The sequence below is a fragment of the Balaenoptera borealis genome (genome assembly GCF_965194805.1).
Source record: "Balaenoptera borealis genome assembly, chromosome: 2".
In the NCBI taxonomy this organism is placed as follows: Eukaryota; Metazoa; Chordata; class Mammalia; order Artiodactyla; family Balaenopteridae; genus Balaenoptera; species Balaenoptera borealis.
Window position 1 is genome coordinate 77,094,671 of NC_138867.1, and position 16,113 is coordinate 77,110,783.

The following is a 16,113-nucleotide window of genomic DNA, read 5'->3' on the forward strand; positions in this document are numbered from 1 at the left end:
GGCACAGAAATCTCAGGAAAACCCAGGAGAAAATGAAACGTTGAGGTAGACTTGAAAACTGCAAGAATTTTTAATGCATGCTGCAACTCACACACAGATTCACCCAGAGCCACAGTGCCTTGGGATGACTGTACCAACTCTGGCCATTAAACTATGCAGGCAAAGGGGGATCTCCAGGAAGGCAGACTAAAGTGAAAATAGCAATTTTAAAAAATTGCAGCAACAGCAATAACCCTGAAGGGAAAAAAATCAGAATCTAGAGTTGCTGTCACTACTCCTATTCAATATAGTGCAGGGCATTATAGCCAATGCAGTAGGCAAAAAAAGAAATGAAAGGCATGCGTATTAGAAAGGAAGATATAAACTGTCTTTACAGATGACATGGTCCTATATGTAGGAAATCATAAAGATTCTACCAAAAAAATTCTAGAACTAATGAATTTTAGTAAGGTTACAGAATACAAAACCAATAGGCAAAAATCAATTTTAATTCTTTATACTAGCAATAAACAATTTGAAAATGAAATTAAGAAAAGAATTCTACTCATGATAGCACCAAAAAGAATGAAAAATTAAGAATATATTTTACAAAAGAAGTGTAAAAACACTAAAAAAAATTGCTAAGAGAAATTACAGATGATCTAAATAAAGAACAAAGAAGAAATTATACTACCTAATTTCAAAATTTACTATAAAGCTACAATATTCAAAACACCATGGTGTTGGTATGAAAAACAAACATAAAGATCAATGGAACAGAATATAAAGTTTATTAATAAATCCTTAGTTTATGGTCAGCTGATGTTTGAGAAAGGTCCAAGGCAATTCAATGGGGAAAAGAGTTTTTTTCAACAAATGGTGCTGGGAAAATTAGATATCCACATGCTAAAAAATCAACTTAGATCCTTACCATATACCATACACAAAAATCAACTGAAAATAAGTCATACCTAAATGTTAGAGCTAAAACTATAAAACTTCTGCAACAAAACAACAAATAATCATTGTAACCTTGGGTTTGGCAAAGATTTTTTAGATATGATGCCAAAAACACGATCCATAAAAGAAAAAAGAATGATAAATTGAAAATCATCAAATTTTGAACTCATAAAAAACTTCTGCTCTTCAAAAGATACCATTTAGAAGAGATAAGCTGCAGCTTGGGTAAAACATTTGTAACTTACACATCTGATAAGAGACTTGTGTGCAGAATATATAAAGAATTACTTCAACCCAATAATAAGACAAACATCAAATTTAAAAATAGGCAAAAGAAACATTTCACCAAAGAAAACAAACATATGGCTAATAAACACAAGAAACCAAACTCAACATCAAGTAGTCACAAATTAAAACCACACTGAGATAACACCACACACCCACTAGACTATAATCAAAAGAACTGAACATACCAAGTGTTGGTAAGGATGTGAAGAAACTGGAACTCTCATACTTTGCTGATGTGAATATAAAATAGTGTAGCCATTTTGAAAAACAGTTTTGTAGTGCCTTAAAAAGCTAAATATAAACTATTACATATAGAAAGGATAAACAACAGGTCCTACTGTATAGCACAGGGAACTATATTCAATATCTTGTGATAAACCATAACGGAAAATATTATAAAAAAGAATGTATATATGTGTATAACTGAGTCACTTTGCTGTACAGCAGAAATTAACACAACATTGTAAATCAATTATACTTTAATTAAAAAATAAATTTAAAAAAGCTAAATATAAACTAATCAAATGACCCACAAATTCCACTCCTAAGTTTACACTCAAGATAAATGAAAACATATGTCTGGACTGATTCATATGTGAATGTTCATAGCAGTATTATATATAATAGCTCCAAGCTGAAAATAATTCAAATGTCTATAAACTGGCTAACAGATAAACGAAATGGAATACTATTTAGCAATGAAAAGGAATGAACTAGTGATATGTGCTACCACATAGCTGAATCTCATAAACATTGTAAGCAAAATAAGCCAGACATAAAAGACCATATACTGTATGACTCTATTTATATGATATCTATGGAGGTAGCACATCACTGGTTGCCTGGGGCTATGGGTGGGAGCAGGACTGACTGCAAATGGGCACAAAGAAACTTTCTGGGGTGATGGAAATATACTAAAATGGGATTGTGGTGATAATTGTGCAACTATAAATCTGCTAAAAAAACTATTGAATTGTACACTTACATGGATTTAATAGTATATAAATTCTACTTAAATAATTCTATTAAAAATAAACACAATATAAAATTATATGAAAGTACAAAAACATTTGAAGAAGTCAAGGCAAAAACAAAAAATGGACAAGAAAATAATGAACAAATATGATTAGTCCTATTTAGTTGCTACAGGTGAGATGCAAATTTATCTCTAAGCTCTCAAATGGCTTAAGCTATGAGGAGACTACAGTGGGTATGTTAGTGGTTCCCAAACATGGGAAACCACTGGGGATTACCTGGGGAATCTTTGAAAAGGTTGATGCCTGGATCCCACCCTAGACATTCTGAATGAACTGTAATAGGAAAGAGGCCTTGGCTGCTCAGGTAATGCTCTTGTGGAACAAAGTTTGGAAACCACTGGAATAACATACTATAAGGTTTTCATTGTTCATATGATAAAAAAAAAAAAAATAACTGGGGAAGAACTGAATTCTGGGAAGGATTTCTCCTATAGGTCCTCCTAGGACAGAACCTCATAAGATGTAGCGGGTTACTGCCTCTAAGTCAGCTACCCCCTGGCTCATCATGGGCCCTGAATGGGTTGCAGGGGTGCAGAGACGGTGATCCTTCAGTCCTCAGGGCAGCCAAGGGGACCAGGGGCAGCTGGAGCCTGTGGCCTCCAGCCTTGGGCAGTCCCCTCCATCCATACCAGGATACTGAACAAATATTATATTTTTTATAACATGTGCCATAAAATAAAAAGCACTTCACCTAAAAGATATCTACAACAGCTGTAATGGGAGCTTTATGTAATTGTTTCTTTTAACAAGCTGATTACAAAACAGAGAATACAATTCAGTTAAAACATTTCTGCAAGGGGCCAAAAATGTCCAGTTATCTATGACCTGGCTTCATTTATCCCATAGTATTATATACAGCTACAAAACCCACCTGAACTCCTGCTTTTAGGTGGCATTTATGTCAATTAATTTACATTATTTATTAATGAGGTCACCTTCCCTCACCACGGGGGCCAAGTTTGGCCAAAGGAGCTGGCCGTGATGCCCAATGAACGTTCCCTCGTGCCTCAGAAATCGTGAAAGGCCCTTCGATGTCTGCCTCTCCAAAATCTACAGCTTAAATGTGATTTTTAAGCTCACTGTAACCACAACATAAACTACATTGCATAATAACAAGCTTGTAGAATATTCATGTTATTTATGAGGGACTGACCTAAGATTAAAAAAATTATAGTTAATCTTTAGTCCGAACCTTCCGCTCCTTCTCCATTTAAGTTAATTCCACACAGAGTGACTGTTTATAGCGTGTGTCACTGGGGAGCACTAAGATTCTACCCTTCAGAATTTTTTCAGAGCACGAAATATCAGGTACAGAAGCTTACCAATATGGGGTATGGCTTATGGCTCCATATATTCTCCTGGTCAACTGCAAACCTTACTCAGGAGAATCCTCCTAGGGAGTTTTCCCAGCAAATATGACTTTGAGGAGATAGCCTTGATAAGTACATTAGTTAATCTTTATGGTTCTCTATCCCATTAGTCACATCACTACACGAGAGTTACACCAACTACAGACAGTAAAATCATCTTACATATTAATCTCCCATATGACACATCAGATTCCTGTATCAAGAGCTCCTGTTTCAAATTAAAAAGTTAGGTTCTTGCCCATATATATATATATATATATATATATATATATATATATATATATATATATACACACACACACATATATATATATATACACACACACATATATATATATGAAACCACAATATTCCATCTAACTATAAAGAAATTCCATTCTTCCCCTAATGAATTTTTACTATCTGTAAAAGTGAACCAAGAGGATTTTACTCTTATTATATGGATACTGAAATCACCTTGGTTTACTCTGAAAAATGAAAGAATGAAAGAGTATGAATACACATATTTCTAAAATGTGTGTATAATCAAAAGAGGATTTCAGAGAAAAGTACAAATGTGAGGACAGCAAAAAGAAAAAAGTAGTCCATGAATGTTCAGCACTTATGGGTAAAACTTAAGCAAAAACTATAGCTAAAAATTTTTTAAAAAGCACCCTTAAGTCTTTTTATTAGTTTAAAATTCATCACAAATATAGAACTGCCTTCTGCTCCAATCCCCTTAAGTCATCTTGTTAAATTTTGTCACAACATGTGTTACTGTAGTTCTACACTTTTACCTTTGCACTTTGTAGTGTGTAGCAGAGCAACATAATTAACCACTGCTAGGTAGTGTTTACGTTAGTTCTCAAAAGGTTAAGAAGCTGATTATAGCTAAAATCAGCTTTGCCTGAGGCTTCAGGGGCTCTGTGTAATCAAATTAGACAAGCAGGGCACAGTGTCACCTAACACAAACCAGTGGCACTTTCTTCTTTGCTCTGACCCCTTCCGCTCCCCCCCCCCTTTTTTTTTATTAGGGGAACAACTCACGCTTTGTGCTTTTACCAGATAATTTTAAAAGACTTGTTTCTAATAAATTTGACATGCAATCTCATAAGATGTCCACCTGTTCAAAAGTACTGAGAGCAAGTAGAGAAATTTTTGAAAAAAAAATTTGAGAAAAAATCTTGTTAAAAAGAAGTCTACATTTAGAGAGCTTGAGGTGTTTTAAAGAAAGTATTTTCTTAAAAGGCAGGTGACAACACGATCACATGTACATGATGTTACGAACATTTCCTAGCTTTGGACAGACTGTCAGTTTTGTTCTGCAGAAAACCACATAGCGGTTTATCTGCTTCCAAGAGAACTCAGAGAACTTTATAAACCTGATAGATAACACATTAGCATTTCTAAGAAGCCATGGGTAACACACTCTGCTGAGTTATAGCTCATCCTCTCTCCATCTCTACTCTTTGAAGTCAGGCAAGACGAACTGTATAATGGACGCATTTAAGGAGGAGGTTTAATAAGGTGAGGAGAAGAGCACACCAGCCCTAGTTCAGAGACTCCCTTTCCACAAGGTGCTAAATTTAAATGCAGTAAGAAGTATCAGTCAAATCCAAATCGTGCTACCTTTGAGCCTAAAGGGAACAAAAGAATGAACACTAGATATTTTAAAAGAAAAGCAATGGAAAATTTAAATAAAATCTAGAATCTTGTTCTTAAAAAATTTATGAATCATTATTGAAACTATATTTGACTTCAAACTTTTGGTCCAAATGCTACATATTTATTACTGTGCTTGAAATATAGAAACAAAATGAATGTAAACATCCTACACATGAGTGATCAGGAGAATATGAGTGTTGCTAATGATTTATTCTGGGCAATAAAATCAAAACTTGTTATTTTAATTGATTATGTCATAAAGAGTTCCTGGAGAAGTCAAATCTTGCTATTTGCACAGTCAGACAATTTCTGCTAATCCAGCAGTACTTAACAAATTCACATGTGGTTAGCTTGTCTTGCTGTAGCTGTATATCACATTTCTGTGCTGCAAGCTGTGCAAAAAAAATCAATATGCCAAGTTTAACAAAAGGACAGGAAACATGATGTTCTCCTATATTTCCAATGAACCTCAAATGACTCTGCTGTTCATACTCAGTGCAATTTATGGCAGCGAAATGTATTCTTCAATGAAAAAAATCTACAATGGAGTGAATTATATAAATTCAGAGCTGAAGTTCTGCCTTATTCCATAATAACAATTTATTTAGAAGATTCTGACATTCTGATTCAATGTGCACAGTACAATCAGCCATTCACAAGGCGTATTTTATTTTTCTTGATGAAGGCTAAAGTATATTCCTTAGCCCAAATAAATATATGCTGCCTATCTATGGTAATACTTTGATATACATATTTAATTTAGGTTTTGGAGACTTTTTTCCACGATCTCTTTTCACATGTGAAACACAGGATGAGACAGTATCTATTTGGCAAATGCTTTAAATTATAACACTAAGGACAAAAAGCTCAGTGGGTCCTGAGCTACTGCATTGGTTAATTGATTCTAGATTTTAACATCTTCTTTTACTGCCGCAGAAATACACTATGTGTGGAAGTAGATTAGGACGAAATGTTAAGAATGAGGTAGGAGTGGTCATGACCAATAGGTCAGCACAGAGTGGTGCCACTTCTGCCTTCTCAAGTCAGTGATGTGGAACTAAATGTGGCAAAACAACCAGTAAGCTGGACTTCAGCCAAAGGAATCAGAACTGTTGCCACAGTTGCCTGTTTTTTTTTTTTTTTTTTTTGTAGTTGTTGCTGCTGGTATTTTTGGTTTTGTTTTTTAATTTGAGTAAAAAGAGAATTGGCTTTAGGAATCTTCAAAAGGGCCATACACAAAGAAAAATAAGGAAGCTAAACAATCCACAATTACAGAGGAATTCACTTAAACATATGGAAAACTCTTTGGTAATTTCTCTTCATTCCAATGAACAGCAGTAAATGGATTAATGGCACTTAGCTGGGACAGCATGTCCGTCATGAGAACTGAAGGTATAAACTGTTATACACAACACACTCAGAAGATCACACTTATCTCTAACTTTCTACTAATGTGTGATTTGTAGGACAAATTTCATTCATAGATTAATATACTATTTAAAAGAGGATGGGCATTAAGTTCCCAATCAGAAAATAACAATGTAATGATTTTAAGTGTTGAATAATACTAATGTTGCTATAAATAATCATTTCAGTAAAATTCATATTCCTATTTCAAAACAGAGGATACAACATGGCCCAGAATACTGATAAGAAGTTTTTGTATGGTTATTTAGAAAACCCAGAGTACCAGAGCTTGGGAAAAAATATACCAAGGTATACAAATCATAATTTAATTGTGTATTGAAGTAGACTCTTTAAAGTCTGCAATCACAATTAATAGTCATATATAAACCCCAGTTAATTGTATGGCCCTGGTATATAACCCACTCCCAGGAGATGAGAGAATTAACATTTTTGGAAAATGCTTAATTATTTTCACAACAACAAAAAAGGATCTATCCGTTTTACTTCTGGAGAATGGCTTACTGAGAAAAACTGCCTTAACATGTTATTGGTTTTTGGTTTAAATGGCAATTCAAATTATTTTTCCACATTTTTCATCTTTATAGATTTAGTATTTTCTAGCTTTTTCTCACCTCTCTATATGTTCTTTGGTAGTACCTCTTTCCTCTTTACTGGAAGCAGCTCTTAATGAGATTTCTCTACCACTTTATTGCCAATAAATCAAATCTGCGGATTCACTTCTGACGTAAACGCCTGTTCTCTGCTCTTGAGGCAACACTGCCAGGTCTCTCTGTGATGTCTTCTTTAGACCGCCAATCATCTCTTTCTACTCAAAAGGAGGGGTCCAACTGCACTTTTTCTAGCACTATTTCATTTCTCCCGTGTCGCTGGTATCTTCACTTCTTATCTGCCCACACAGGAGTTTACTTCATTACTTTTATACACCTCAAAATGTCGGAATCTTTACAAAATTATCCCGAGTTTTCTCCCTGCTATTATCTAGAGGCCAGAATAAACCAGGTGTTGCAAACTGAAACATTTGGTCTGTCTGAATTCTTGGGCTATGGAGAGCGTATTTAATTCAGCCTTAATCAAGGCACTAAGAGAGAATCTCAGAGCTGGATAAGATTATGAAAATCATCTACCTGCCTAATAGTTAAAACAATGAGAGATCCTGAGAAATTCAATAACTGGCCCAGAGCAACATATTGGTTAGTGACGCTGACCTTTCCATACCCACATTGTGCTTTTTTTAGTCCCCTGCAATTATTATGCTCTTCAAACAGAATTGAAGTTAAAATTTTAACTTCTCATTTTCCTACCTGTTTTGTTCCCTTCCTTTAAGGAATGCAGATATAAAGATCCTTTGGTTTCTATTTCTAGCACTCTGAAAATCCATTTGGGTTCCTGGTCTTTAAAAAAGCTCCCTTTTCCATTTTCCTTATGCCCTCTTTTCTGATCATTTTAGAGTAGGTTCCTCTCTCTCTCGACCTTCAACACTAGAAGAGAGGTGCATCATTTTGTTGTTTGCCCTTACCTACTTAAACCACCATGCACCCCCTTCTTTTTCAAATCCCTTGGAGATACCCGTGTATGACACTTTGTAAAATCCATCTAACTACTGGACTGCAGACAACAGCTGCATGCTACTACCATCACTTAATCTTCAACTTTATTTCTTCATATCCTTTAATTTTTAGAAACAAAGAACTCTAGAACTGAAATAGGTATTAAAGATTCTTTAATCTCTCCTAAATGTAAGAATTCCTCCCATCGAATTACTGACAAGTGGTCATTGAGCCTTTACTTGAATGCTTCGAAAGATGGAAAGCTCATTAGTTTACAATGTAGTCCATTCCATTTCCCAAACAATACAATCATTATATTGAGCTTATTTAATTCCCGTAATCCACAATCAAAGCTTCCATCATTAAGTATTCAGGATGTCGTATATGGTTTGGGGTTGAGAATAGCTAAATCATTAAGTCTTCTGTGAGTCCTTTGGTGCCGTCACTTTAAGATCGGCATGCTGTCTACCAGATTTCAAGAGCTGCTCCCCCTGCCTCCTACCCCATGGTACTGAATACCTACCATCAACTTTACCAAATTATTCGAGGAAAATAATTTAAAATTTTTATCTGGGCCATTTAAAGAAAAATTGAAAATCTTCCGCTGATGCTAATTCTACACTTCTCAAGAAACTGGCCTGTATAATATTTTAGTACCTACTTGGTTATGAGTATGGCAGAAGCTCTAACTTTAACATATTAACTTTTATATTGCTGGAAAACTATATGTCCATGAAAACTTTATTATTATTATTATTTTTTCACTAGAGAAAGCATGTGTTTCCAAGAATTACATTTCAGGCATTTATGATGGACAATCCATGTTTTAGACTTCATTCCTTTTAACTTCATTGATTTACAAGGCCAAGTACCGGACTCACCTTTTAATATTTTATTTTGTGAACCTAACTAAAGTGGCAGGCGTATACACAATCTTACCTACATGTGTATGTTATACTTTTGAAATAAACATAATGAAGAACATTATATGTTTAATGTGAACATAGTCTAAGGCCTTGTGGTAAAAGGCATAATTTTGGGAAAAGTGAATAAATAAATAAATATGGTCTATTTTTTAGTGGTAAAATCCTGAAAGTAAGCAAATATGCTAACTCTTTGGGCTGGTTTAACTTTGAGATTCATGTAAAGGGTAGTTTTTAATTTGACAGGTTTGGAAAAGGGGAAGGCGGGAAGCAGAGGGGTGGATCCTAGCGAGGCAGCTCTGTAAGATGAATTGCTATTAGGGCAGAGCGGCTGGTTACAGTAATAGCTAGAAACCATAAGTGTTACAGGCTTTGAAGTCAGTTCAGCTTTGATGTCTTACTCTCATAGTTAATCGTAAGATAGTATGGAAGAGGAAAAAAATAAGACTTTCCAATACTGTCCGTGGTGCCACTGCTTAGGAAATCCTAGCATGAAAAAAGACTGGTGTCTGTGTGAACTTTAAGTAGCACCAGTTTGCTCTCTATTTTGAAAAAGTTTTAAATTACTGATGTGACAATTAAAATTATTTGTTAGTTTGGGGCAAGCACATGGATATGCAAAAACATTCTTACATTTGTCTTTAGAACATGTGAATCAATCGATGGTGAACATGTATTAATGATGATTTGGGGTTGTAACTATGCTAACTACTACTTAGATCAAGTTATACGTATTTGGTTCCCAATCTTGAGGAATTTATCAGCTGAGGACTGAAAACCCTGCCTCGAAGGAACCTTAGGCATCATCTAACCCAAGACTGAAGCCCAGAGAAGCTGGCTTGTTTTGAAAACAAAACATGAAACTGCTAAGTACACCCATACATACACATAAATTAAATAAATGAAGACCAATAGATAGATTGAAATGAAGGGATAAGAGCATCTTGTGAATTTTTGCCTAGAATAAACATTATTGGAATTTCATGTTTAGACAGAGTATTGTGTCCCTAAATCCAGTCATTTTTGTAAGACTTTTATGCATTTTGCCATATTCACAAACTACCAGTACTACAAAAATACCTAGTATTTTCTTTACATCAATTCACTTTTTCTATTTGCCTAGTCCAAAGCAATAATATCCATTAAAAAGGCTTCATGTGTTATTCATATCTTTTGCTAACATATATTAGAATAAACAAATAACTACTAAAATAAAAAAACAGTTCATCCACAAACCACCAGTAATACGTATATAAAACACTGAGATGGAGGACTCAAAGGAAGAATATATCCTAGTTATTTCTTGTGGTACTTAAATGAGAACTATGATTTTTAAGTCTGTACTCCTTAAGTTTTAGATGCTATGTGTCCAGTGACCTATGATAACCTGAAATTTAAATTTTCTTTTCTTTAGGTTCATGTGGTTTGATGCTCCCCACTTTAAAACTTTGTTTAGTTATTGGAGCCTGCCTCAGCTTACTTCATGAGTAATAAATAATCTATAGTTTAAAAAAATCTATAATACATATGATAGTAATGATAGTCTGAGACCTAGGTAGTAACATAAAAACGTTGAAAGAGAAAGTTTCCTTTATGACTCTTTCTTCATAGTGCTTATTGCTTTAAAAGAAAAAAAAAACACCTTCTAGGTGCAGAAACAATCTTACAGGCATGACTTTACTGGGAAAAGGAAAAGAACAATTAAAGTTCTATGGCATTCCTCTTGTTTTTGTGTTGGTATCATGTAATGAGATGCGGAAGAATCCAAAGCCAGATACTAGAAGAGAGGGGTTAACTACACCTCATGAAAACAAAAGGTTATTCCTCTGTTAAGTTCTTACCCTTTAAGTGCATTAGAGTTGACTGTAAACATAAACAAGAGCCACTGGTGGGCAATTAAATTTGAAGAAGTGGCTCATAAAAAGTGGAATATTCAGTATGTATTAGAATCAGTTACACAACATCTGATTTAACAGTTAGATTTTAAGTGTTCCCTTATAATACATGTTAAATGGTCTCAATAAATCATATTCTGTAATGTAGCAAAATGACAATTTCAATGTAGTCTAAGGCTTGTAGGACAAGAACATTAAAGCAAATTAATCTGTAATCCTTTATCTACGTTACAAGGTTGAAAATCTGCAGGCATTTTTAACAAGAACTTTAAAATGAATTTGCCATTCCCAAAGCCATCTCACTAGACAGGAAAGAGAGCTTGGCATGTGACCAATAAATTATGAGAGAGCAACACCTCGGGGTTAGAGGGCACTGATGGCTTCAACAAATCTCACCAGCTAGGGCAGCAGATTAAGCTGGGGGATAGGGTGCCCTACAACCCTAACCTGCTAATGCCTTTAAATTCTTAAGAATGACCTCTAGTCTGCTCTTTCTTATTAGTTGTTAGTTATACTAATTACAGCTTAACTGGTATTGTTGGTACCAGTTTTTCCCTCAAAAGACATGTAGAGAAAGGTTATCTCTAACAGCTTCCAATAACTTCAGCCAACTTCTGCTGTGCGCATTAGGGGCACTTACCTCCAGCTTTGAATGGGTCTTTTATAGACATCAAAGGAAAGACACTAAAAGCAATGTGTGTTTGTGGATTCTATAAAGCATTTCATGTAGGAAGCTGTAAAAATAAGAACAGTAACTTCTCCTGTGACTAGAACTTTAGAATAGTTTAAAACGAGGTAATTTATTTTTTATGTTTATTTTCAACTTACAGGGGCTGGTGATTTCAAATAGAAGGAGTTAGTTACACCTTAACCACACTAGTGAAGTAAAAATACTTAGCCCGTGAAATACCCTCCAAATTTATAGTATTTAGAAAGGGATAATGAAATTTCTATCATGATCTTTTAGAACTGTTTCAAGTTCAACATTTACATTGATGTTAACCTAACATTATATAGAATTGTGCACAGATTCCAAAGCCCATTTACAAAGATTCAAATACCATCTGTGAAGCTGTAGTAAATTACCCTGTGACATTAATCTTTAAACCAGGCAGTAAATCAGAACAGAAACATACCAAAGAGATTTAAAGCAAGAGAGTCATAACTGAGTTATAGAGATTAATGTAAATAGTTTCACATATAACAGTTGTAGGTTCTCAATATCATGTTGTCTTTGCCTTGAATGAAACATATAAAATTACTTCTAAATGTCAAAAATAAATTATTAATAGCTAAAGGACACCAGTGCTTTTTGTGTATACATATAAAAAAAAAAAAAACCCAAACCTGTGAAAATGATGGCTGAGAAGCATTGTTAATCTATGTGTGCTCTGAGTTAAAAATACAATAACAAAACTTCAATTTTATACAATAGACACATTAGGGAGTGTCTATTAATGTTACAAAAAGAAACTTAGTTTTACAAAAGGGAATCTTCATATCAAACCTAGTGTTCTTAAAAGATGCTGACCAACAGAATTTTGACTTAGATGAAACCCTTTGGGAAAATGAAGACACATAATTATAAGAGCGCTGTGTGTCATCAAACCCAAAATGCCACTGATGTTAAGATTCATCATTACTCCAAGTACCACTTAGAAAAAACACTGCCAATTAAGCTATGACACAATGCTTTCTTATCACATTGACTGCAAGATATATTTCAACTTTAGGTAGTTAAAATTACATCTTGTAATCACAATGAAATATAATAAATTGACTAGTCTATCAATATATTTAATGAATAAAATTTTTTGTGTGAGAGAACTATCTAATTTTGAAATATAGTCACTAGGTTATATTAAATACTTTTATTGTATATAAAGCATTGAGAGGACATTGACCATACATTTTCTATCTTCTCTGAGGACAGAAGAAGAGGAAGAGCAACTGATGCATTAGTGATTTCAGTTTGCTTGTCTAATTTGTTGATTTACTATTGATAGCAAACAGACTGCAAGAACCTATATTATTTCAATTGGATATAAAAATAATTTATGAATAACAAAATAGGTCCCAGATTTTTATTTTTCACTGCAATTTAAAAAATAAAGCATAATATATTTATCTGTGAGAGTTGAGGGACAATTTTTCCAGAAGTCTAGAACCCTAGTAATCCCCCCCAATTTCTATAAAACAGATTACTACAATAGATTATTATGTGTTAGAAGATAAATACCAAATGAAAGTATGACCAAGAGAGAAATTAAATACTGGGAAAAATAACCCCCAAATACCAGCAGCTCTCCCTTGAAAAGATTAATTTGGTTGTATCAATGGATAAAGTAGGATTAATAGGAAGAACTAGTGGACTGTCTGTGTACGTTCAAGCGTTAAAACTGGCCTATGGTGCAGATGCTATTAAGCTATCTTAGGACATAGGTGAGTAAATGCCACTCTAGGACCCAAAAGTATTGACGGGAGTGAATACTGTTGCAATTAGGCCCTCTGCATAGTGGCACACAGGAATCAGTAACAGCAAAATGACCCAGGGCGAACTATTACAGAATCACAAACTTGAATAACAGTCTGCTGATGGATCAGTTCAAGTGTTCAAAATGTAGAATCTTCTTGTATTTAGTTATCCCACATATTCTCTTCTCTCTGCATCAGATCACATAAGCATCTGATTGTGGCACATACATTAAATCTTCCAAGAACCTAGAGAAACTGACACAACGACAACTGTAGTGGACGTATCCAAAATCCTTCTTTGGGGAAGCACTCTTCAACTCACATAGCCCTTTGTGGGGCTCCCAGTTACAATGTCCTGCCCCAGTGCCAACACCGTCACAGATATGGCTGACCCAGACTGGGTCAATCACAGCCAGTCTGGTCCTACTCCTCAATCTCTTTGGCTTCAGCGCTGAGTTCAGGGATCATCACAGTACTCCAGCAGGACCGATCAGAGTTTTCGCTAAGATTCTTATTTGGATGCTAGAGCTATTCCTCTGGGGTAATGCTGAATAGAAGACGCTGCAACTGCTTGTAGCCACCCTCCTCATCTATGTGAAGAGAGCCCTGTCTGCAAGCAAGAAAGAATGAGGCCAATAGGCAAAGAAAAGTAGAGAAGGAGATGGAGGGACAGTCTTGGTAACAGAGTTTGAGCCCCAGAATCTAGCAGTACCAGAAGTAGATCTAACCCTGGGTTTTCCCATTTACATTAATCAATAAATGACTGTTTTTGTTTTGTTTTCTTTTTTTTTTTTTTTGGTTTTTTTTTTGTTTGTTTGGTAAGCAGCTTGAACTGGACTTACTAACTTGAAAAGAGTCTGTACTAACACGGTAATTGAAAAGGGCAGATAATATTCTACTCTTTTTTTCCAACTTCTATAAAACGTGAAACTGATACTTATGTGTGCATATTTGAATTCATATATTCATTTGAATCTGTAAAATTACTACATAGTAAATTTTAATAGTAGCATTTTTTTTAATGTTAATACATGTTTAAGGGCAAGAAGTTTCTGGACTATCCATGTAAGTGCTACAGGTAACTGAAAGGGTAAAACAAAGTAATTCATATTGAGTTTTCTAATACTTTAAAATAATGAAGGGAGGAGGGCAGTGGGAGAGGAGAAGTAATTTATTCTCCTGATGTTTTTCTAGGCACAATTAAAAGTAGTTTGCATTTGCTGAGACCACAAAGAGTTTGGTATTGGGGCAAAGTGGCACAGAAACGTACTGGGAAACAAGGGAAAGCTAGCCTAAGACCATGGTTTTGTTGCAGATAATGCCCTGAATATACAATTCACTCATAAACAATTGAGATCTAGGTGTAGCTATTTCTCTTGGTTAAGAAAGCCTTGGACAACAAATGCTTTTCCAGAATGAATTTTCATGTTGCTTGAACTATAACATGTAAACCACTTTAAGAACTGACTGGAAAATAACTGTCATCTGGTATTATGATTCGTACAAGCTATATTCCACTTCAAGTTGAGTTATAAAGAACTCCAATAAAAATGTCTCAGTGTTCTCAAAATAATTACTTATCTCCCACTTTCTAAATATCCTTATCAAATCCCAACATAGTTAACTTTTAGAAGCCTTACGTTTTTAGGCTCTCTGCCTTCTAGCTGTTCTCAGTTGATGGTAAGGGCCTGAAAAGACAATTGCCCAGTGGAATGCCCCAAACGTGAGTCCGCTACCTCAAGCAGACCTCTCAAAATTATTCACCTAACAACTGTTTCCTTATACATACTTTGGGGATTTTCAGAAGTGATCTAAATTCATAAGAAATAGATCTATCAATGCTGGATCCTAATAGATTTTTGGCCTGTCTTCAAAACTTGTCTGCTGAAATAAGCTAAAAAGTGTCACTCAGTATTTAAGGACAAAGCAAGGGTGTCAAGACTTATGCATTTATTGATGGCTTCTGACACTGGTGAGTTTGCATGATTTGGGAAAAAAATTTAATCTTGTTCACCATCTACATTGGTGCTAAGGACTCATTTTAGAAAGTTTTGTAAAGATTACTATATATATTAAAGCATTTCAATATTCACAGATGGAAGCAACATTGGACTTAATAACTGAAGATCTATAGGCCTTAAATTTTATTTAAAAAAGCATTCTTAAGCATTGCATTGCTCTTTATGCCTTGCTAAGTACTTCTCAAAAATTCTTATGAGAGTTTTTGCTTGCTTGTTTGTTTTCTGGTTCTCAGAGTGACTCTGTACAGGAATATTTCAGTCATCTTTACTTCATATGAGGATAAAACACAGATGGATTGATGATTTATCTTAAGTCAGTTGCTTGTTATGCACACTTACTGATCTCTGTCCCTGGTATCATGTCAGGCACTCTCTTGCATCTGGAGCCATGGGCAGGGACAGAATGACCATGTTCCATGACAGTCAACAAGGTTTCTCATCAGATTTTTTTTTTTTTTGCGCACAAAGGCAACTAACTTAAGACACTGTCTTTGGTGTCTGATGGTTTTTTCAGTTAAACTCTTCCCTGTGTTTCTTACGATACTG

The 16,113-nt window shown here is 34.8% G+C and overlaps 1 protein-coding gene across 8 annotated transcripts in view; it reads right to left on the reverse strand.

The window, feature by feature from the left end:
- The window catches only part of ARB2A (ARB2 cotranscriptional regulator A), a 430,201-nt gene that overhangs the window by 95,748 nt on the left and 318,340 nt on the right, over positions 1-16,113 (reverse strand). Inside the window, exon 11 of one of the 8 annotated variants that reach the window (XM_082378260.1) lies at positions 10,489-13,792. The exons of 5 other annotated variants lie outside the window; for them this stretch is intronic. In XM_082378260.1, coding sequence (XP_082234386.1) covers positions 13,776-13,792 — 17 coding nt within the window. In that variant the 3' untranslated portion in view covers positions 10,489-13,775. Of the gene's footprint in view, positions 1-10,488; positions 13,793-13,831; positions 14,157-14,312; positions 16,111-16,113 lie in introns of those variants that run through there. 2 more of the 8 variants (XM_082378259.1, XM_082378261.1) reach the window with 2 other exon arrangements.